General features: G+C 41.8%; 1 protein-coding gene and 1 long non-coding RNA gene across 2 annotated transcripts in view; one reads left to right on the forward strand and one right to left on the reverse strand.

Annotated features, from left to right (window-relative positions):
• Positions 1 to 24,062, forward strand: part of LOC107835643 (uncharacterized) — a 120,954-nt gene that overhangs the window by 85,450 nt on the left and 11,442 nt on the right. The window lies entirely within an intron of this gene.
• The window catches only part of LOC103134540 (A disintegrin and metalloproteinase with thrombospondin motifs 20), a 96,884-nt gene that overhangs the window by 49,156 nt on the left and 23,666 nt on the right, over positions 1 to 24,062 (reverse strand). The window contains exons 6-14 of the mRNA XM_016668768.1: positions 23,918 to 24,042; positions 23,789 to 23,829; positions 23,468 to 23,573; positions 18,849 to 18,995; positions 14,354 to 14,495; positions 13,093 to 13,197; positions 1,881 to 2,026; positions 1,545 to 1,726; positions 42 to 178 (exon numbers count right to left, since the gene is read on the reverse strand). Coding sequence (XP_016524254.1) covers positions 42 to 178; positions 1,545 to 1,726; positions 1,881 to 2,026; positions 13,093 to 13,197; positions 14,354 to 14,495; positions 18,849 to 18,995; positions 23,468 to 23,573; positions 23,789 to 23,829; positions 23,918 to 24,042 — 1,131 coding nt within the window. The remainder of the gene's footprint in view (positions 1 to 41; positions 179 to 1,544; positions 1,727 to 1,880; positions 2,027 to 13,092; positions 13,198 to 14,353; positions 14,496 to 18,848; positions 18,996 to 23,467; positions 23,574 to 23,788; positions 23,830 to 23,917; positions 24,043 to 24,062) is intronic.

A 24,062-nucleotide genomic window follows, 5' to 3' on the forward strand; every position in this document is an offset into this window, starting at 1 on the left:
CGGTGTGCTGTGACAGCAAGAAAATAAATATGCGGATCTACCCTGCAGAGGCCTTGAACACAGATGTCGTAAGTGTCTGGACCACACGGCGTGCCGTCCACCACGCGGTCCTTCAGCTGATAGTAAGCCATAGTGCCAGCGACACGGCAAAAGAGCTTACAGCGATCCTTCATTAGTACTGAACAGAAAGAGGAAGGGGAAACGTTAGACTGCCACTAATTGAGCAAATTGCAAACATTGGACCGTGATGCAAAGACCTGGGGGTGAGTTGTGTGATCACAAATTCATAACACCTTTTTCTGCAAACATCAGCAGAGTCCTCTAAGCCACATCTTTGTTTAGCGCTTGGACGAAAGTCAAGTTTTGTCTGACACAGTGCCGTCTCCAGGGGTTGTCTTCTTTGCCTGTATGGTCTCAATTAAACGAGTGAATCACCACCAGTAAATTTACCAGATGGTAATCTTGTGGGCTGTCCATCTTGTCTGAGGTGCAGCTGTGTGGGGTTGCAGCTGTCGGGGGTGCCGGGGGGGAGGGGGGGTGCTAGTTTGAAAGGGCCGCATGCGGCTTTTACAGCACTTCTGGATACCAACTTGATGTTTTCCAGCATCACTCACAGGGCAGATAGTAGAATCGGTGCCATGTCAGGAGAGTACAGCGGACGAGAAGCACTTAACGGGTAGCAGATTCTCAAAAGACAAAATGTCAACTTTTAGTATCTGCTTGTTTTGTGCCTTTAAGCATTTTTTTTTTAAAGGCTCACAAGCAGTAAAACAACCCAACCTCACAAGAACAGTCGAGATGACCAGCTCCCATTTGTGGACAGTTTGGTGGAGAACCAGCTTTTGGGTCATCGAAGCGCATCGCATCGCAATCCCAACACTCACTGCCTGACTACACATCCAAACAGACTTTTCTATAGGAGATGCACTCAATGCTCCACAAAAGTTCATTACTATTAGCTGTGCTTTCTTTTTATTAGTTTGATTATTGTCTTGTTATGATCTGTGATAATACTGTTGGTACCTTGATAGTGGCGTCTATTTTTACTTCCATAAACGGCGACGCCTGCGGTCTTCCTCTGCACATGTGGGTTGCTTTGGGGTCATAAGCCGTCCACTCAAATGTCTAATGGTGGTCGCAGCAAAATATTGAATTGCTGTGTGAATGAATCCTTAGATAAAGTAAAAATAATTCAACACATTTTCCACTAATTTCTACATTTTGTTTAAAACATCTGAGATTGTTAAAGTACATCTATTTAATTCTATTCTATCACATCCTACACCAAGATATTATAAAAATCAAGGTTAATATAAAGAAGCAAAATCCTTGAAGGGATTTGAATGCATTGTGATGTACAAACGGCAAACAGAAGATGGTGGCAAAAACACAACAGCAGATTTTTCTTGCGTACCAAAATTAGATTTCAATGCGACAATATCAAGTATTTAATTTAACTGACCGCAGTGTTTGAGTTCAAACTTGCGACATTTGCCCAACGCCTCTTGTTCTGTGAGTGTGTGTGTGTGTGTGTGTGTACTCACTGCCACTGTACTTGGGGACCCATCTGACGGAGGGAGGTAGACCGTTGATATTAAAGTGCTTGCCGTCAAACTGAGAGCACTGCTCTTCCCGGAAGTCCTTCCTTTCCCGTGGACACGGCTCAGTGTTGCAGGAGCGGAACTTCATTCTACGGCCCACGCAGAATCTCCCGCCGTTTCTGGGCCTACGACGTTGAAGAATAGAAAAAAAAAAAAAAGAAAAATCACAGAAACGCCACTGTGCTGAGCCCGTTTCTCGTGTTTTTTTTTTTTCTTTCAGATCGTTGTCGACGTAATGATATAAGATTTCTCTAAGACGCATAAGGGATTCTTTCTTACTCAGGTTTGTTGCAGTCTCTGGTGGTGCTCCTCGTTCCTCCACCGCACGACCTGGAGCAAACGCTGTAGGGCCCCCAAGGGCCCCACTCTCCATTCACAGGCCGAATGTCCAACTCCTTGTTTATGCACATCCCATGTTTGCAATACTGCACGCAAAAACAAACAAACGGGTAAACAGCAATGGCCGTGACTCTTGTCGATATCATCGGAAATTGTGATGAGCACAGCTTGGAAAAGTCAAATCAAAGTAACCGCCTAAAACCAACATTTTACCTCAAATCCTCTTTTAGCTATTGTTTACAGTGTACCCGTTAAGCAACCTCAGTCCAAAAGAGGCGCCCTCACAGGCGATTCACAGCGGGCGCATTTCCCTTTGTGTGAAACCAAATTCCCTCCCGAGTGACTCGGATATCAGAGGGTCCTGTTTGCTGAAAGAATGCAGGACAAGACGGCGTCTGTCTGGGTACGCAGCCCGCCGCCCGCGCACACAGGTGGTGGGCAGTGTCACCGTGATAAGGAAACTCTAGAGTTGTGATAACAAGAGGAACAAAACTTATTACTGGCTCAACATCAGGAGCTCTCTTCTCCTGCTCAGATGAGGCAAGCAAACTGATGGGCAATGTGAGAAAATACAACAGCAGCTTCTTTACAGGTCAGCTTTCATCATCTGCTGGTTCATCTTAATTCTTTTCTTTTATTATTAATCCTTTAAATGTTTCGTTCTATCTGAAATGGACAAAATCACCTTAAGAAAGCATCTAAACATGTCTGTCAGTGTTCAGGTTAGTCCTATGTTTACACGTAGTACTAAAGGTAGACGGCTGGAAAAAAAGGAAAAACTTTGCGATCAGTAAACGCACCATACGGTACAGTATGGAAGATGACCAGGTCAAGAAGATGGAAACATTTTTCTTCTAAAAGACTGTCAGTTTCATAAACACTCGCGTCCACATGGGATCATTTGCAGAAATGTTTTCACCCACACAGCAAAGGAACGGCAGAGACGCAGCTGGGCTAGTTTTCACAAAGGAGTCGTTTTCGCTGTCCACATGAAATTTTCACTCCGGTTGTCTACAAATATAGATAGCTCTGTGTGTGTGTGTGTTATCTATATCTATGATCAATAAAGTGCAAGTGACCTACAGAAGAAGAGAGACTTCAGCAGGAAAGCTGAATAAAAAACAGAAAAATTTCTTCATCCAGTAGAAAATTCGACCTCTTTCACTGAGCAGTTGGCTTTTGAAATGTTGTCCGTCCTTTCAAACTTTTAGACTCAAAATGAGAACCTGCATCATTTCAAAATATATATATATATATATTGAGACTGTTGTTGTAGTTATGATAGCCACTTTAAACAACCTGCTAAAAGAAAGTTGACTAAAATGTCAACTCCTACACCATCTTTTCTCTGGTTTTTAAAACAGTAGTAAAACTTCTTCTTTTAGGAATAATTAAAAAAATGTTTGAAAAGACATCAGAACTGGTCATAATTGGAATGAAAAATAAAAAAATAAAAAATAAAAAAACAGAAAAACTGGAGATCAGATCAGAGACAGGGCCACGAACCTCTGATTGGTGCAGCTCTAATTTCCATAATGCAAATTAAAAACAGAAACAGAAATGAGTTGATTTTAGGCATTTAATCTAAGGGAATATCAGGTGTAAGTCTCAGCACAATTACATATCACAATATGTTTTTCTTAAAGATAAAAAATTAAAGACTTACAGAACGATTATAAACAACTAAACACTTCCAGAACATGGTAGTAATGCCTCTTTGTTGAAACCCGGCTTAGTTTTCATATTTGTTATTCAAGCCAGAGGTTGCAATGTTGAAGTGTTAACTCGGCGCACAGGTGTTCAGACTTGCACAAACTGCAAATGTTTACAAAATCCGGATTTGTTTTTCTTAAAAATGTCTCGACTCGGGTCCTCTGGTCTGGAGCCAACAGGAGATGCAAATCTCAGGCGCTGATAATTTGGTTGGAGCGCCATCTATCTGGATCCACAGCGGTAATTTATCAAGAGGTGCTGACAAGAAAGTGATGAATTATCCATATGCGTAGTATAAATGGCTTCCATACAGCAAAAAGGCAAACAGATGCATTTATTTGTTGGTTGAGCAACAACAGGAAAGAAAAAAAGTATTAAGAAGAAAAACGTGCCGTGGATCTGTTTGCATCTTTTCCTGCGACAGTAGTCGGTAGTTTAAGTTACACAAGTATTTTTTGCAATTTTCACCTACATTTGCTAAATATTTGAATTTATTAACTCAAGTTCAGTACACCATCATGATTGACAGCGTTAAGCTCCTCTTCTTGGCTCTGATTGGTTGTTTTTGATTGGGAGCGGTGCATTACTGCACATCGCAGGAGAAGGAAGAGGAGATTGATTTTTTTTATTCACAGATTACCCGTCTCGTACTTTTTAACAAATACGCAAAAAACTGTTTTTGTAAAAACAACATATCGGAAAGGCGCATAAATGTTTGTGGAGATTGTGGGATAGTAAAATCTCATTTTAAAGTAAGTTTGCAGCAGTTTTTTTTTTTGTTTTTTTTTTTGTTCCCCCGGGTCCCTTCCCCCCCAAAACCAGCTTAGTGACTCGCAACCCAGACCGTCGCATCTCTTGCATGCATTTCAACCCATCCCCCTCATCCTCGTAATGGGAAATTGCCAAAGCCACGTAGAGACCACCACAGCGCAGCCAGGCAGCGAGACCCAAGGACCTGTCAAGCACAAGGAGGACTGTCTGTCACGCAGCACCAAAAGGCTGTCTAAGCCTCTGAGGCATTCCTCCATCCCCGCTGACAGCCTGTGTTTACAGCCATTTTGTGTGGCTTGAAAAGGTGATGGGGGAGGAGGGAGAAAGGGGGGAAAAAAGGAGGAAAAGGGGGCAACAGAAAGGGGAAAAAAACATCTGTGAGAGGTGATGTATGCGAACGCGAGCATGTGAACGAGTGTGAGTGTGTGCAGGATCGAATGTGCGTTAGAGAGGGAGGGCGCGAGTGAATGCTGAAGGGGGTCCTGAGACATCTGGGGGCCATGCGCACTTCCAATTAGCCTCCTTCTAAAAAGAGGCGCAAACACGCTTTAAAAACACTGAGGTGGCAAAGTTCAAACTGCCGTTACGGGTACGGTCCGGGGAAAGGTTGTCAAACTTTGCTTAAAGTTTGATGTGTTGTGAGACATTTGAAGGTCCTGTGGGAGAAGCACACACAGCTGCGACAAGCATGTGTTTGAAATCAGGAACTCGACTCTGCCTCGCCAACACATGGCAATATGTGCAAAGTCAGAGTGAGATTTGGTCCATCTTTCCCTGTCCTGTTGGCAAATATGCAAACAATTTTGTCACTTGTTTCTTAGCTAAAACTCTAAGCGTTTAACCCAACCTCAACCCTTGAAAGAGCGGCTAAGTAGATCCTTCATGCAACAGAGAGAGCAACTAGAACAGCCTCTATGGTGCTGTTCAGCTTGCCGGTTTGGAAGCAGTCTGTAATTGTCAGGAAGCTACGGCGGAGAGCACCTTATTTCGAAGCTAAAGCCATACATCACCGCAGGAATGAGAAGGCGGCGAACCCTGCTCTTTCATTTTAACACGGCCGTTTCCAAAAGACATCACCTTTCATGTTGTGTTTTTTCTCCCGGCTGTGAATAGGGAATACGCTTTAACCTTGACCTCTTGGCATATGTGTCCGAGCGTTGACGGCAAGCCCTCGGTCAAATCAAAAATAACTGGAGCCACCGATCAAAGTGGGAGACTACGGACCATCACAGCTGCTTTCCAATAAGCCACCATTCACTTTTACATATGTTAGGACTTGACCTGAAGGCGGGAGGTGATAGGCAGGGATTCTCTAAGGGACCCTGCTTGGGTGGAGACTGGACATAATCCAAGTGACAGCTGTTATTTCAAAGTGGATTTACGCCGGCTGACAGCTCTGCCTTTCCTTATTGCCTGTCAGATCCATTTTTTTGTCGCGGAAAGACAAGAGGAAAAGGAACGCAGAGAGGAAGCCAAGAGAGAACCGACGGCGACCTGAAGCAAGCTCATCTTTTCTCACGTAGCCACATTTCCTGTCCTGTTTGTTGCTACCTCTCTGTAATCCCTCCGTGCCGCACATCTTTTAAAGAAACGCAGAGGGTGTCATTAGTGGGAATGAGTAGTTTGGCTACATCAGCTGTTCCACTCACGTGCACTTCAGGGCTTTACTTTTACTGCTAGTGTGACTTGCTTATAATCATCCCTGTACAACCAGCAAGAAACTAACACCTGTAATTTTTTTTTAAAGCTAGAATCCTAAATAAAGGTATATCGAAACGGACAGAAAGAGAATTAGATTTCTATGCTAAAAACATACAATTTTAAAACTGTCATATTGGGGGTAAGAGAGACCAATCCACGTAGAGAAGTCTTAGAAATGCAAATACAGGCAAACCTGCTCTGTAAGGGTACCTCCTAAATCGCCCATTTTGATTGAAAGGTGGGGGCGCACTTTCTGCGCTCGGTTACAAAAACTGGGAGGTACACCAGGACCAGAGCGCAAGGCCCAACAGGCTGGGGAAGGGCCCAGTTCAATGTGCACACTATAAACCTAGCTTAAATACTGCAACGACGATCGCCGGGATGAGGAACAGGTGATTGTCATTACCTAAGCGTGTGGCTGCAGCTTCGGGGCTAGCTGAGGGAAAATGGCTCTTAAATGACACAAAGCGTACAAAGAAGAAGCAACAGCGGCAGGAGTAATAACTGAAGAGAGCAAAACCAACAAACATAAAACACAGGACTGCAGTCAAATTACAGAATTAACAAAAAAAATACAAAATGCTATGATACCCAATATATTATGGCAATTACATTTAATACTTTCTGTACACTGGACACCCTTTTTGGGGTTTTTTTTGTTTTGTTTTTTGCTCAGTACTGCTGATTCTTTTAAAGAAGTGCAATTCCAAATCGAACAGTACTTCACAGCATGTTTTGTGTTGTTTCTTACAAAGATGGCGGATGCTGTCTTTGACAGACAATTTACAGAGTGAACTGGAAAAGACGATGCACAATCTTTTTAAACACAGATCTTAACCACCATGGTCAAAACCTCAATTTAGATACAAATCCCTACAAAAGATGAAATACAAAATTCAATAAATTGAAACCTGACACCCCAACCTGTCAGAGTGACAGTTTTATTCTTACAAATCTACTGTATAGATGGTAGAAACACAAACTATTTTTTTCCATTAATGTAAAAAAAATAAAAATAAAAATGAGAAATACCACTGGTTATTTTAATATTACAGGGATTATACTGTATGTGCATGTTTTTCAGCCTGCTCTCATTTTCCTGTCAATCTGTAATTGTAAGCAGGAGAATGTGCCCCCTATACAATAGCAGGCTATTCATAACTGTAACACATTATACTGTAATCACACAAAATCGTGTCTCCGCTTCCACACAGCCGGCCATGAAAGCAGCTCTCAGCGACTACCGGACACAATAATGCCATCGGCAAACTCAGCGGCGGCTAAAACAACAATCCTCTTGTTAGGCCAAATCCACAGATATGTCCATGATGACGGCGAATCAAAGCAGCAACATCCTGCAAATATCCAGAGATTAGCTGCAAGCGACACCGATGCCAGTCACACGACTCCGAGGTCTCTAACAAGAACGTGCGGCAAAGCTACACGCACAAAGAACATGTCACATCTGGACTGACGTTCAACAAACGTTTCGAGGTGCCAGAGGAATCTCTGGCCAACTTTCTCATCAACAGAGTGCAATTAACGGTCGATTAATGGTTTATTAATAAAATTAGTTCCACTCGATGAATGACGAACATCCTTAAGAGGGCGCCAATGGTCAACCTCAAGCAGAACCAGTCGATACAGAATTAGACATGGCTGGGAGCGGGAAAGAGAAACGGTCCGGCGCAGGACGCAAGATGCGTTTTATGCGGCTCTGTATCGAAATGTAAATACTAGAAAAGGTCTTAAAAGTTTCACGTTAAATAGCCGTCATTCAACCAAGCGTGAACTTCTGATTCAAAAGTTATCAATGAGCTACGAAGACGAGGATGTGATGACCGAAGAGCGGAGGGCATGACACAGAAGAATTGTAATATGATACAAAAAGGCACAATGCCAATAAGCACAATTGATTTTGAGGGATGTCTAACTTTAATAATGTGAGAAAAAAAATTGTCTCTTTATCCAGTTGGTATTTAACACAGTTGACAAAAAAGAAAGCTTCTTTTTTTAAATTCAGCATATCAAAAATGTTGACCTTCATGTTATGGAAAGACAGTCTGCAGGCTTCCACAAAAACAGCACTTTATCAATTAACTGTTAGTCACTCAATAGGAGCAGTCAACTTTAGATTAACTCATTAATTAATAACTATATAATTCGGTCATAATTAATCTAATACTATATAGCAGCATGGCAAAATGTAGAAAGGTTTGAAGGGTTTAGGTGTGTTTGCTAAGTGCTCTTAAACTGTTGTTAAATGAAATGGAAAAAAAAAAAATATATATATATATATATATATATATATTACAGCAGAATCCATTCATGTATTTGTACACAAAAACAAAGAATCACTCTCAGCAGCAAGAGCATGTAAAAAAGTGAAGGCCTAGTGGGTTAATAGATGAATGAGAAAGGACGGGGGTGAGGTGGTGGTGGGGTGGTGTCTGTATTTATAGACAACAAGTGATGGGATGCTCTCATTAGAGCGTGGCCCACTGAGTAAGATCACAGACACGCTGCCGAGAGGTCATGTGACTGCATTTCACACTCCAGCGCCCTGTGAAAGCAACAGAAAGGGAGCAGGTTCTGGAGGAAGGAGAAGAAAAGACCGTCGGAGATGAAAGAGGAGGAAAGAGGGAGAAAACTACAACTGAACTCTGACTGTGCCTGATGCCCCTTTGTAACTAAGCAGTGTACAAACAAACTCTTTTTTTTTCTTTTTCAGCCCTCTGTCATTTAGAGGACGTGCCTATGTCCTTCTATTTGGGCTTTGACCTCAATTACCCAATGCGGTCACAAATTCGTTTCATAACCCGTCGGGACAAAACCACTCTCCCCAGGCGACCACGGCTCAGGAGGTGAAGTCCATTCAGATGTGTTGCTTTTTATAACGGAGTGTGTAATCGCTTTGAATGACGCCACTGTATTGTTCTAGTATGGGCCGCAAAGATGATTCTGGACGAGGATCTGGGAGTTGAGAGACAATATCCGGTGTTATTGTAGTTCCCAAAGTTGTAATCCTCCACATATCACACCTAGAAGCCAACAAACTGACCCATATATGTAAAGTCTCAAAAATTAAAATGTCTTTTTTTTATTATTATTATTATTATTTTAGGGGGGAAAAAAGGTATGAAGTGTCTACTGCATTATCCTTTGGTAAAATGCAAGCACAACTTCTTATAGATTTGCTTCATCAATGCCCATTTGCCTGCAACTCCTTTATTATGGTCTCATTTAAGGAGCGAATGACAGCCGTCCTAGAGGTTCCAGCGACACTAAGGCCATCTTTGCTGCTTCTTTAATTGATGACGTTTAGACGGAGGCCCACGCTCGGAAAGTTTGAAGTGATCCACACTCTCTCTAGTTTCAGATGAAGAACTGAAGAAGTGCTCAGTGAGATGCACAAAGCATCGCTTTATGGCCTACCTGCGCTTCAAACGTCTTCTTAACTTCATCCCTGACCTGTCTGGTGTGTACGTTCATGTTCATGTTCCTGTTTGTCGAACAATGTTCTCTAACAAACCTCAGTCAGATTAAAGCCCCTTAATCTGACACCGATAATCTGTACTGCCAGATCTTCAGCCTTCAACTTAAAAGCGGCATCATATGAGTTTGAAGAAATTTCTCCGTCATGCCTGCTGCTAACATGTTCTGGTTCCAAATGAAAATTAGCACTTTCTTCTTTGATTTCCAATTCTGACTTCCAAAGATTCACTTCCTGCAAAAGAGCCCCCTGGTGGTTGAAGAAAAATCCACAGAAAAGCCGCATCGGGCTTTAAGCCGCATGGTTGTATTTTCCTTACACTTCACAACTATGCACTACTTTTGGTCTCTGTCTATCAAATAGATCATCAATAAAACACACTGAAATTTGTGGCTGTAACTGGTCAAAATGTAAACAATTCTTAATACCTTTTCTAGGTCAAGAAGGACAAAAAATACCAGCAGAGTAATGCAAAAAAAAAAAAAAAAAAAAAAAAATAGTCCAGACAGACGTATAGAACAAAGTGGCACAAAAGAACCAGGAAGACCCGTTTGAATGTGTTGGATTATCAGAGCGTGCAGGCCTCAGGACGAGCACAATCGCACTCGCAGACACACAAGCCCGTCACACAATAACACCACATTAAAGAGCGCATGTATGGACAGGTGAGTGCTGGCGTAGGGTCTCTTTCAACCCGCGCTACTTCAAACACCACCCTGCATGAAGATGAAACCGGGGCCTCAGCGCCGCAAACAAAGGTGGTGCCACAGCTGACGCGCGCACAAAGAGAAGATAAATATGTAGAAGAAGAAAAAAAAATGGATGTGAAAGATTTTAAACTTTTTAAACATTTCCTGCTTCAAAGTTGTTTCCTTTTTCACTTTTAGATCAAATAGGTTTTGGTTTTTTATTAGTTTTTTTTTTCTTATAAAAACACAGGGAAGATAATTGTAGCTCTGTTTACGGTTCCGTACAACTCCATTAAAACCAAATAAATAATATGCTTATTATGCAAAATAAAATGTTAAGAAAAAATAAAAAGGGGGGAAACAACAAAGCCCCCATAAGATAAGATGCTTAAGTAGCTTTAACAACTATTTGTGTAAAAAAAAAATTGTTTTTTTGGAGTAGCATGATTTCACGCTAGAAAGATCCTGTAATTTGATTAGAGAAAAAAGATTAAAAGATTGCTTTTTAATAATTTCTGTGTGCCATCCCTATTATCACTCCTGTGAAACAAATGTAACCAAACTGTGACGTTTTAATTTATGCTTTCCCTTTTCAAGTGTCTAGAAACGTATTAATTAACACTCCATGACTCACAGGCTCCCCGAGAAACTTTCTTCAAATAAGATACGTAAGGGAACATGTCATTTAAGTCAGATAGATGTTTGCGTATCTCATGAAAAGACTACAAAGAATAATTTGTAAGCCCAAACTTTCAACTGTGGAAGGACGAGGAAATCCCCACAACTTACGGTTGGAGAATCGCAGCAAAGAGGTTAAATCTTGAGGCTGCTAAGTGTTAAAGGGACAGTGCTACTTGTTTTCCAGGCACATAGAGCCATTTCATAGCATTATCGAGTAACTATGTTAACTTCAGTTGTTAAAAAGATGGTATACATATCTCAAACGTGACTTAAAAGAAATTGTACTTTGTAATTTATAGTAAAATATAAATGTAATATATATTTTCCACTGTGAAATCATCAACATTCTAGAGAAAAAAGTGGTGGACCCAAAAAATGTAACGTTTCACCTTGTATACATCTCAATTACCTTATTCTTTTACTGATAAACATTCTACAAAATTGCCACAAATCAAATGCATTTTTTTCCAGTTGTATTTTCCAGCTTTTTCTAACTCCCCTTGTCAATGTAAGTGACATTGGTCATAAAATAACATTGATCCTTAACCCAGCAAAGATGATCAGTTTAGTTTCCATTTGATCATAACACAAAAACTTTTTTTTTAAGTATTAGTGTAAGCTCTTTGCTTTTAATATAATTTCACCCGACAAACAAACTACACAAAACGAGATGTGAAAAATAAAAAAAAGTCCAGTTCTGTGATGTGCATTACCATTTAACAAAACAAGTTTGCCCATTTAACTGAAACCAATCAGCAGCTGAAGATCACTCATCAGTAAGAACATCAATCCCGGAGAGGTTGAGAGGTTGTTTCTTCATCAAGAAAACCACTCAGATCCACTAAACTCTCTGTTTCTCCCACATACAGAATGAGATGAGAACGGAGAATTCAGTCCAGGCACATTACTGTTTAGACTGGTTGTTGCAGTTGGATTAAGATGTCAGCCATCCCCCGTTAACTCCTCCTTGGTAACCTGGGCAGACCCAGGCCCTAACATGGCGAGGAGGGAGATGAAAGGATGTGAGACGTAACATGGGCTCAGAGCGCAAGACTCATGAAGGCCAAGAGGTTAAGAAGAGACGAGAGGCGTCCTTCCCTCTTCCTTCCTTTCCCTCTGACCTCCATGCATGCTCCAAATGCTAACACCAGCCCACCATGTGCGGAATCACTGGTGTTACGTCCATCGTGAGACCGCTGGCTCACCCAATCACCTGCCTTTTAGAGGGGTCACAGGTTCAAAACAAGGTGGCTCAACTGTGAACAGCGGGCGGTATGGTCTTTTAAAACAATCCATCCTCCCTCCATCAGTGTGTCTTTCATTTCTCTCTCTTTTTTTCTTTCACCCCACCCCCGCCGCCTTCTACTTCTGGCTTTCCCATCCATGTACACTCAGAGAGCGACCCACCTACTCAGCTCTGATTAGCATACGGTCCCAGAGCGAGGAGGGCAGGTGGTGGGGAGGAAGGGGGGGCCTTTAACAACACAGGATGGGAAAGCTTCAAGTTTCTAACTCTCATCATCACCCGACTTCCCTTACATCGGTTTCTGCTACCAGAATGCAGGCGGTGGAGTAATGTATGATAAATTATTCCATTTTGTTGGTAGAAACAGAGAACTGGAGAGGTAGTTAGGAGTTTGAAACGTCTTTTCAAGGAAATTCTGGCATGCGTCAGCCCTGCATTTTGCTTGAAACGCAACCTGGCTCTCTTCGGCAAAGTAACAGAATGATTAACGAAGAAAAGCATTTGAAACTTCTCTCTCCAGCATCGGATCGTCCTGCGTTTTCGTTTATTCTGAGATGCAGATGTTTTTCAATCAGTGTGCTAAAAAGGAAAGAAACTTCAGAAGTGAGACCATTTTAAAAGTGTTCAAACCTCTTGAACTTTTTACTTTTTTTTTTGTTGTTGTTGAAAATTTAACCTATCTTAATAGGATTTTTATTGAAAGATGTGAAGGAAAAAGTTGAAAATAATTCAATACTTTTTATTTTAAATCACTGTACATCAACCTGTTTCAACTAAGCAAGAATTGTGGCGCAGCAGGCCATGCAGTGTGCCGTGTTTATTAACACCTACGTGCTTCAAACATACAGAATGACCCACCATTCCATGTCCACACTCGGTCCCGTCGGCCAGGGGCATGTGTTGTGTGCGACAGCCTTTGTGGTCCCCCTCTGCACTCGTACACCACAACCTTTTGCACTGTTTCTGTAATAAAAAAATACAAAATAAATAAAAAATAAGGTTAACTGTATCAATAAAACCTGGATTGACAAGGGGGAAAATCTCTACTACAGTGACAATTTTCTAAAGCTTACAGATCTGACCTTGGAGCTTTTAGCACCTGATGAGTTTTGCTAGAGTTGTGGAAACACAGGACTTTATTTAGTGGTTTTGAGTATTAGGTTTCTGTTTGACTTTAGTGCGTTTTGGACTTTGGTGTTCATGTCCATTTTTTGCATTTAGTGGTGCTACTGCTTTACATTTTCCTGTGTTTCTCTGGATTTCTGTTTGTTTATTTTTTGGTTGCCTTTCCCTCTGTGGTTTTGTAACTCTTGATTGTTTTGTCAAATTTAATCTCAATCACAAGCCTGCCTTCCTCCTGTGTGCGTTTAGCCTCTCCACGAAGCTCAAAGAGGAGAAACTTCATCCTCATTTTAAAAATGTTTAAAGTGCAAACTTTAGCTTACTCAAAATTATGTATTAGTATTTATTAACTCCAACAAATACACATTTTAAGTACAATCACCTTCAACGTGGTTAAATCCCACTCAGAATATGCATCGAGATCTGTGTTCGAAATGAAACGGCCTGCAGAGTCTACAAAGGAGAAACCATAAATATTCCTATTCTATCACTCCTGTGAGGAAAATCTCCTCTTGAATTTGTGATTGTTTGTTTAAAATCGTTGTAATGTTTCAGCCTGTTATTATCTATCTTCTCTGGTGCTCATTGTGAGGTCAGTCATCAGTTCTCTTTGTCTCTTTGAAATATCCGTTTTTTTCTCGTAATGCCTGGTAAATTCCCGCTGTCACAATTGCTTTAGAGTGAAAGAAGAAATTAATTGCTGTTAAACCCGTCTTTAGTCATACCCCTGGGGGAGAAAGTCCAATTGATAAATGAAACGCGTATAAAGAATTTTTGACAAAAATGTAAATAATTTTTTTTTTTCCTGTCTTCATGTTGACACTCCTTTCACATTGTTTAGTTATCTTTTGAGAGATGCTTGTCTCATTTTCCATCAGAAACGTTGCTGAATGGAAGTTATCTAAAGTTTCAACCTGCCCAGGATCACATCTATAACTTGGGCTTAATTTTACTCCTTCTGACATCCTCATCGATTTTTAAAAATGTCTCGACTTACCATATAGGGGCAAATTTGGGAGCCAGGCCCAAACATCAGCTCGCACTGTTTGTTGGCGTTGTATATCTGGCCAGGCAGGAGTGTGGGAAGCTCATACGTTCTGCCAACGGGCTCGTCCAGCAGGCACTCCCCGTATCCAGTGCTGACAGACGAAAAAGAGTGTGTATCAAAGAAAATGAAACAGAAAAGCACTAAGCCTCACCATAGTTACCGCGAAATGTACACTCACCGGGCAATTTCAAGGTAATACAGTATTTCATGAGCCTAAAAAGGTTGAACATCTCAGTGTCATCTCTGTCATAAAGGCAAAGTAAACATGTCTGTGGGTGGTCTGGACGGTTACCTGAAGAGACTAACTCCTCTGAGTCTGTTGGTAAATATTGTCTCTATTAATATATTACATCACTTAGAAAACTGGGTCAAAACGGCCTTTGACAGCAGAATGAACAGGATTTATCTGCTGACAATAATTATGATCCTAAAGGTTTTTTTTTAAGCTGAAACCTGCCAACTACAGTCATTTAGAATCCCAAAGCAACTTGACGCAAATTAAATCAATTTGTGAATATTTCTGTATAATAACGTATTGTACTGTAAAGCAGCTCCACCCTGAGCCACAAGGTTAGGAACAAAGAGACGACCAAAGCACAGCTGGACCGAGAGTATGCGCGCCGGGCAGCCTGCATGTAAAGCCATCAGCCTTCACGGCCGTGAAAAGGCTCCCATCAAACATGTCGGCAAAGTGAGCCGAGCCACAAAGGACCTCTTCTTCTTCTTTTTTTTTTTTTGTTTACTTTTGGGGGGGTGCAGAAAGAAAAAGAGGAAACTCTCCGATGGGACGTGAATAGATGTGTAATTACACAACATGTCTGCGCCGCTCTGACAATCTCATCCTGGATTGAGCGGCTAAAACACCTGCTCCACAAAGCAACCAGCTGATGTGACAGGCCAATAATTATACGGGATTATCCGGGGTTACAGTCACTTTGTTTCTTTGCCCTTTCATTTCCAGCAGCGAGGTATGACACTGCGGCGTGCGAAGCCTGCCAGCAGCAGGAGCGGCTCTCTATAAGAAGAGCACAGCGGCGGCGGGACGTACTGTTAATGGAAAATAAAGGGCAGCTTGTTGAAGACCCACGCAGGCCTTTCCATATCGGAGCGTCTTTCAGCGGCAAATCATCTGAGTGTCCTGACCCATGTGATTATTACAACCAGGACCATCGGAGACAGAAGGGGTCATTGTGATTGTTTTTCAAGGGAAATATAAACTTTTTATTTTTTAGAAATCTCCGTTTCTGAGACTTCAGTCTTAGTTCATTTACGAAATTGCATAAAGACTCCAAGTGTCAACTTGCCATATGAAGCTAAACGGCAGCAAGTCGTGCATACGAGTCAAAACAAAAAATAAAAATTGGTAGATGACCAGCGCTGGCCAGAAACCAGCTGGACAAGAAAGAAAATAAAAATTGTGATCTGTTTTTTTTTCCTCGATCAGTGCATGTGCTATACTTGAGCACCAACTTGTACTATAACACTCTTCGTTGCGGATGCTGCTACTGAATGAAGAAGACATAAAAGCACAAAAGCTGCTTTTATGAAACTATTTTCCAGATCGCAATCTACGGTAAGCTGTTCATTTAGTCTGCCAGAACAGAGAGATACACTTTGTCGGGCGCCGATCATTTTCCCCGGTTGCTATCTTATAACGTTTGCTATTCTGGTCATTTTATACCAAATGCTTTGAAAACTGGCTACAGTATATGCAGTAGCTAGGCGGGTGACAGTCTGAGATTCGTGGCTTAAATCGACAAACACAAAGCCAGAAAATTAACAAACAGCTTCATTATTTTTGATGTGGCCACTTAGTGCTGAGATACGACAGAGACACTTTTCACCAACTTCCAGGTGTGAGAACCCGACACACGTGATTACAGCATAAGCGGGACAAAGAGAGGGAGAAGAGGAATCCTTTGGCCTGTGAGGAGAAAATGTTGAATAGGTAGAGAAGACCAGAGTTGAATTGGCTCTTTATTGCCAAAACACTGATGTACTTGACCAGGTCAGCCCGCTGAGCAGAAGTGGTACTGTAGTAGAAATGATGGGAGGAATCCATGTTCCTTTATTGTTGGGTTGAGAAAAACCCAGCAGGCTTTTCCCACCGTACAGGGCAGCTTCTCTCTGTTCGCACCTACATTTTACACTTTGCTTCCATATCGAAAAAAAAAAACTTGAATAGTTAGAATGTGCGCTTCATGTAAGATTAAAAGTATCCTTTGGTCAGGTGTTAAATATACTTTTTGGTGTTTTTCTTATTGGTCTGATGTAATACTGTAATCTTAAGAATTGCTGGATGTGCAAAACCGTCATAAACAACAGAGACAAAGGTTTGAAAACACCACTAATACTGTAATTTATAAACCGTGTTTCCTTTAGCGAATTGTGGTTCTGAAATACATGATAATATTCCGGTTCATTAAATATGACTGCATGCAGTGCATCTGGAAACTATTCACAGTGCTTTTCACGTTTTGTATTGCCACAGTCGTAATCACGTAAATGTGACTTCTTTGTTTTCTAATTTCAATAAATTTGCACAAAAAAAAAATCTCAAAAACCTTTTTCTACATTGCTTTTCTGTGTACATTTGTGTGCAGAATTTTGGGGAAAGATAAAAACTTTATACAATTTAGAATAAGGCTCTAACACAACAAAATGTGGAAAAAGTGAAGTGCTGTGAATACCTTCTTGATGCACTGCTTGTGTTTTTCTTTTCCTGAAACACTTTTATATTGCACCAGAAATGGAAAAAAAAAGAAAAAAACGTTGAAAAGGGATTCGCCTTCACTTTTTTTGGCTGACTGCTCAATGCTAAGGTCATCGCTGACTGGAAAGTGAGGCAGCGCCGAACTGGTCCGGTCTGTGCACTGAAGATGCATCTGTTCAACCAGAAATAAGGCTGTTCTTTGTGAGAACGGGCCTCCGCAATTACCAGTGGAAAAGCAAGGGGAGGATGGATGAAAGGGTCATGTTGAGGGAGGATCTTACAACAACTGGCATTTCCCATTTGAAAGGGGAAGTCCTTTTTAGCGGGATCGCTGACCACACTGCAGGCGAGCGGGAGGCTAGCGAGAGCCCGACGTCCCGTCTGAGCGAAGAGACGGCTGAAGGAGTAGATTTATGCCTCAGGTCAGCTGAGGCAGAACTCCTGCCCCCCAATCCCTCCAGATTCAAACAGGAAATACTCTTTCAACACCAGGCAATAACAACTCCGCACGGTTTATATTGCGCCGACCTGTCTTTAAAGTTCTGACGGAGACATAGGACCTATTTGTGTTGTGGGCTACGTCATGAGAGAAGCTGCTGCCAAAAGGCTGAAGAATGGTGCTCTTTCTGCTTCCTGAGAAAACCGGCGCTTTGAAAAATGCTTCATACCCCTGAACGTTGTCCCGTTTTTGTTTTTGTTTTTTTCATGTTGCCACTGTAATTGTCCGTGTGTTTCATTAAGATTTTACGCAACAGCCATTAGTTAATTAATATCTAATTTTTCCACAGAAGTGTGAATGGGGCCGTTTCCCAGCCGGTGTTGAAGGAAAGTCTCCCCGCAGCATGATGCTCCCACCGCCATGTTTTGCCATGCAGGCCGACAACCTCAACTCTGGTTTGGTCTGATTGGAGCAACTTGGCTTGCAGGTTTCTCCGTGTCGCCCCCATGACTTTTGGGAAAGTTTACATGGAGCGTCTTAAGCCTTTCTTTAAACAGGGGCTTCCTTAGAGCTCTGTGAGGATTCCAAGGCTTTTGATGTTTTTTAACCGAGCCTCGCTTTAAACTTCTCCACTTTATCTCTGCCTGCGTCTGCTGGGCTCGTTGTTCTTCGGGATGCAGCTCGTTCACCACAGATCTCAAACAAACCTCTGAACAGCTGTATCTAAACTGTTTAAATCAAACACAGATGGGCTTTTTTTTAATAATTAGGTGATTTCTGAAGGAACTTGGCTGCAGTGCGGGGGGGGCAGAGGGGGTTTCTAGGGGTTCTTATCAGAGCAAAAAAAAAAAAAAAGAAAAGAAAGCACAATGCAAATGCACATTAAAGTTTCAGAGTTGGTATATAACAGGGGGATGAAACTCTTGTGGCACAGTGTATTCATAAGACCCCCATGAACAAAACTGTTAAAATATGAACAAACTGCTGTCTGCATTTGATCAGCACTTCTTACAAATTCAGTCATTTTGAACATGTTTGCACATTGATGTAATTTGGCAGTGCACAGACAAAAACAGCTTTGTCAGAATAATGTTATCTTGCTACATGTCCCTTCGTTGTCTAAAGGGCCACAAAAAAAAAAAAAAAAGCCACAGCAACCCAGGCTGGGCCCCGGGCCGTGAGAATGACAAACGTGATCTATAAGATCCAATAGAATAAATGAGGTTTGTTAAGAGCAAAAAAAAAAACAACAACAAAAAAAAACAAAAAACAGAGAAGCCAAATGCACCCACTCTAGAAACTCTGTGATGTATTTGCGGCTGCACTTGGACCACGACCACGGGTTGGTGTCGTAGTTGAGGGTGGGAGCCATGACGTGATACTGGTGCTTCATGCCCGCCTCTCTGCACTTGGGATTGTCGTCATGAGGCATGTTGAACCTGAAGCAGAGAGTTGCAAAAGGAGGGATTAGAAACACGTCTTAAATGTCTCGTTGAAACTAGAGCGATCCGTTTATCAGGAGAGAAACTGTTACCATGCAGCTCACACACCTTTTCTCTTGTTTTGTTTTGTTGTTTTTTTTCCCCCACAAATAAACCTTCTTACTTTCCTTTCCTAAACATTTAAAACTTCTTTACTTCTTGCCTTTTTAATGCAACTTTAACTGGCCAGTAGGGGGAGCTACTTTTAATGCAAACTGTCACTTTGCATCGATCAGCATCGATTAACAGTCACTACGCTAGTGAGAACCACCTCCAGCTCACCCCTCGGAGGCCGAAGCTCACCACCTCACATTCTCAAAGGGCTTAAAAGCAGGGAAGAGCCAGGAACACACAGACACACTGCGGGCCGGAGACCTATCTTATCCTGCAGTTTTCCCCACAACCCAGGAGCACTCAGAGAGAGCGACACACTTATATTTATACACACAGGAATCCACGCAGCTGTATGATGTCTCGCATGTTTACAACAGGATGTGGCCCAGCGAACGTACAGTACGGACTCTGGTTCTGTCGCTGAGGGTCGGTCCACACGGCCACGAAAACAAGATCCAGCTCGACTGGCATGAGGCCCACCCTGCAGGGGCCGAAGGCCTGAGGGCAAACGCCCAGCAAACTATTAAGCCTCCGGCACAGTCAGCAAACGGGGCGGCTGCTGGAAAACACTAACAAAATCAAAGCTGCCCTGAACGGGAGCAGCAGGTAAACTCCAGCGATAAAAGATGATGGATATTTCCTGGTATCAACAAAAAGAGGATAACGAAGAAAGTTTTTAAATCCTTTTATCATACTGTGTCATGTTATAACCAGCCGGGCCTTTTGAAGTCATGGTTGCGTTTTGATTTATCTGTTCCAGGGCTGGGCGATGAGGCTTGAAAACGAAATCTCTGAATTTTGCAAATCAGATCCGATTTCAGGGTTTAATAATTTTTTTGTTCTCTCTTTTTTTTTTTTTCTTAAAAAGTACGCAACAATATCTTCAAAAAGTGGCTTTTATTTCAATCATCTGTTTTGTGAGATGTGCGACAAAGAATCAGGCTTATCAGGCTATAAGAATTAGGGTTTTTTATTTTATTATTTTTGAGAATATAGTCATAAAATTAGCAGAATAAAGACGCAATTTTACCAGAAGAAAATCTTAAAATCATGAGAAAAAAAGTAGTAATGACAAGGAAGCTTTGATAGAGTTGTTGTGATCTGATGCGACAAGTACAGTCCTCGAAATAGACTCGGCCGTTTGAACGATCATTTCAAAGTCCTGCTGCTGATGATAATAATTTCATGTTGATGTGTTAAAAGGTTACATATTTCCTCATTTGTAAAACTTATGCCAACGTATAACTTCACAAGATGCTCAGCATTCCTCATTTTCATTTTTTATTATTTTCCTTTTCATAAAACTTTATTCTCACATTATTTTGACTCTACTGTAATGCAACTTTATATTTGCATTATTACAGCTGTGTTCTGGTAATATTATTACTTTGTTTTCGTATTATTCCGACTTTATTGTTGTACAACTTTAGTTCTTGTAAGATGACTTCATTCTCGTAATTAAAAACAAAACAAAACCATACACTACTTTGTGTTTCAATACTTTTGCACTATGTGTTGCTAATCTCCAGTCAAATTTCCTACTTTTCATAAAAAGTGGTGAAGTGATTTAAGGGCGTTTAGGTGACTCGTCTCACTCGTAAAAGGACTACAAGAGCTGAAAACCGTGACATGGCAGGCTTTTAGTCTAATTCGACCGTAAATCGCACGGTTTTACGGGAATATCAATAACGGGCAAAAATTCTGTTCTCGGCGTCCGCAAAGTCACAATTTAATTCGGAGCTCTTCACAAAGTAAAACCATTACTCCAAATCCCATAATGCGGTTTTATTAGACGGATGCTCCGCATGAAAGAAAACACGTTTCTCTAATTAAATGACTTCGAGCAGCCGATAGACGGATCCGTGAAGCGAGAGCGATTGCTGCATGGCGTGTGCGTTGTTGATGGCGGTATGAGCCCTGCAAAAGCAGCTTTTTTCACAGCACAACCACTAAATGTAATGCATTTCATTTAGGTTTTCTATGACAAATGGTCAGACAGATGTGCATAACTGTGACGTGAATGAACATACTGCACCAAGCGTAGCATGGCTATGGTCTAAAACACCATAGCTATGATGGAACGATTTGATTTAACACATATTCATATGTTAGAATGGTCCAGTCAAAGTCAAACCCTGAATCCAGTTGGGAAAATGTGTGATTGTTCCATCCAGTCTGACTGATATGGAACTGTCCAACGAAGATGAAGTTGTAGATAAAAGAAACATCTTGATTTGTGTTTAAAGTGATTACCTGCATCACTTTTTAAATACCTATCAAGTGACGCCAGTCAAATCCCCACGATGGCTATTAGCGATCCCGTCCATTAGGCTGAGTCTCACTCTAATCTGCAGCGCTCTCGGGCGGCTCCCTCCACCCCACGCCGGCTCATACCGCCATCAACTCTCAGCCAGAGTCGGAACCAACTGGGCCTCCAGCTGCTTGAACTTTAGCATAAACAGATCCACATGAGTTGTGAGCAAAAAAAAAAAAAAGTGGAGGGAGCGAGACCCTCCCATCTGCTGTTACTCTGGCTCAATCGCTCCACTGGAAGAATGTGTGAGCGTGACAGAGGAGGTAGAGAAGAATATCTGCCATTCTCGAGCCGCGACTCACACACTGACACTGGTCCTTTTCACTATCCGGAGCCAGACAAGAAAGAAAATCTCTCCTTTATTTTCCTGATTACACTCTGCAAAGTAGGTGGGCAGGAAGAGACAAAAGGAGAAAAAAAAGAAAAGAAAAGAGAAAACTTGGCAAAGGGGCGAGCTTCGCAGGGACGGAAAATCACCTATGAATTAAGCTCCTCGTCTAAGGAAGAAGTAGAAAATAACGCTTCTCAGATTGCACCTTATTAAGATCACCTGAAACCAGAACCGCAAGAGAGCGGAGGCAAAACGTGATTTTTTTTTTTTTTTTTACCGGGGATCGGCGGCCTCAGAGGAATGTCTGAAATAAACAGCACTCCACTCTGGAGATAAGGTCATGTGTTTTGACTCGGCCATTTTGAGACGGATAATTTATACAGGTCGTTTTCCAACGTGACACGTGTGTCAGCTTGTTGTGGAAACAGCATCTCTGCCAGACGCGCACGTCGTGACACCGCCGCTGTCACTCCGCGTCAGACGACTCGCCCACGGCGGCGCTGCGACGTCCACGTGTTGTTCCGTGTGTCTTTGGGAGCGATAAGTAAAGAGAGGACGGCCGGTGTAGTGAGAACCCAAGACGCAGCCTCGTGCTCGCTCTTTGTCCGTAGCAATCGTTAGCGCTTCTACTCGGCAGGAAACAGGGAAAACGTTACAAAACTGCGGCAAAACGACAAAATTGCAATGCAAAAACACAAAATCTTACCAAGTATTTTAAGTCTGGTTTTTAGTGACGTAAGGCAAAGCTAACTTACAAGCAATAATTCCTTCATTTTTGATGGAATAGTCTGCCAGTGGAACCACACATTAAAAATTCACTTAAAGCTTTTACTTTTTCATCAATACTAAAGAATTATTGACTTAAAACAAGCTCCTACATGTTGCTAAAAAGTTACTTGTAACTTAGTTTAGCTTATTTCAAGTGCACTAAAATATTTGCTGTAGAAACTGAGCCAAATAATACCTTGTAAGATTTTGTTGTTGTTATTTTTTTGCAATAAATAAAGATAAATAGAAAAACAAGAGAATGTAACCAAGTGCATTTACAAATCATTAGTAAATAAGTCCACATGTGTAAAAACATAGGGTGTAATGGCATGTGGCAGAAACTGGATTTTATTTAGGTGGCATCAAAGTAAATGGGGCTGAATACAAACCCATGCCTCTTAGTTTAGAGTTTTGCTTGTAAAAAGAAATGTCTCAAACACAATTTTTTCCCCCCCTTTCACTTCAGTTGTGTGATCGTTTGTGCGTAAAGCACACTGAAGTTTGTCTCGCATTGTGACAAAATGTGAATATTCTTGCAAGGCACTGCAGGGGGGTTTTCAAACATATCCACACTAAAATCCATCTAACCTTGCCATTGTCAAGGTAAAGCTCCCAGCTCTTACTTGATCTGTATTATAAGGTATTGCAGGCCCGCGTGTTATTAGGAGACTTTTTTTTTTACTTTATTATGTTTTGCACCTGTGGCTGCTGCACCCTGCATCTCTTTATAAGGGAGCTTTTGTTGTCAAGGTAGTCTGCAAGGGGTGAGACGGGGTGTGCACGCGTGCACTGCATGCGTGTGTGTGTGTGTGTGTGTGTGTGTGTGTGTGTGTGCGTGTGTGTGTGTGTGCGTGTGTGGTTAGAGGTGAAAGAGGTTGCTTCAGGCTCTAAGCTGCAACTTACACATGGCCCAGCTCATGAGCGATGGTGAAGGAGGCACTAATTCCATTTTCTTCACTGATGGAGCAGCTGCGGAACGGATCGCACATGGTGCCGAGCTCTGCAAGTCCTACACACAAAGACACACACACACACGTACACGCATACAGAAACTCACAAAATTGCAACTATTTGAGGGAAAATGCTTAGCTGTTAAACCCAACCCAACTCACAAAAAAGAAAAGATCTCCTCTTAATATTATTAGCTGACCAAGAATAGTTTTGAGAGTTTGGAAGTGAGGTGGAAAATTTCATAGAAAAAAAACAAAAAACGGTGACGTTTACCCAACGTGTCACATTTATCTTTTGCACGGCAGATATCCTCCCTGGAGAGAGAAGATGAAATAATATTCTCATGCGTGCGCTCGCTTGGAGAAGTTGGCCTCGTTGTAAAGAACGGCGCTCAAAACGCACCTGGTGATGAGGAGCGCGGTGTCGTGGTGAGAAGGATGGCTGTCGTCCTGGATGTTCTGGCTCTGCTGCCAGACGCAGAAGTTGTGGAGAGTGGTGGCAGCGTTGAAGCTCACAGTGGGTCCTTCCTGTTTTGGTGGAGCAGGGG

The sequence above is a fragment of the Poecilia formosa genome, unplaced genomic scaffold, assembly GCF_000485575.1.
Source record: "Poecilia formosa unplaced genomic scaffold, Poecilia_formosa-5.1.2 Scaffold17, whole genome shotgun sequence".
NCBI classification, from domain to species: domain Eukaryota; kingdom Metazoa; phylum Chordata; class Actinopteri; order Cyprinodontiformes; family Poeciliidae; genus Poecilia; species Poecilia formosa.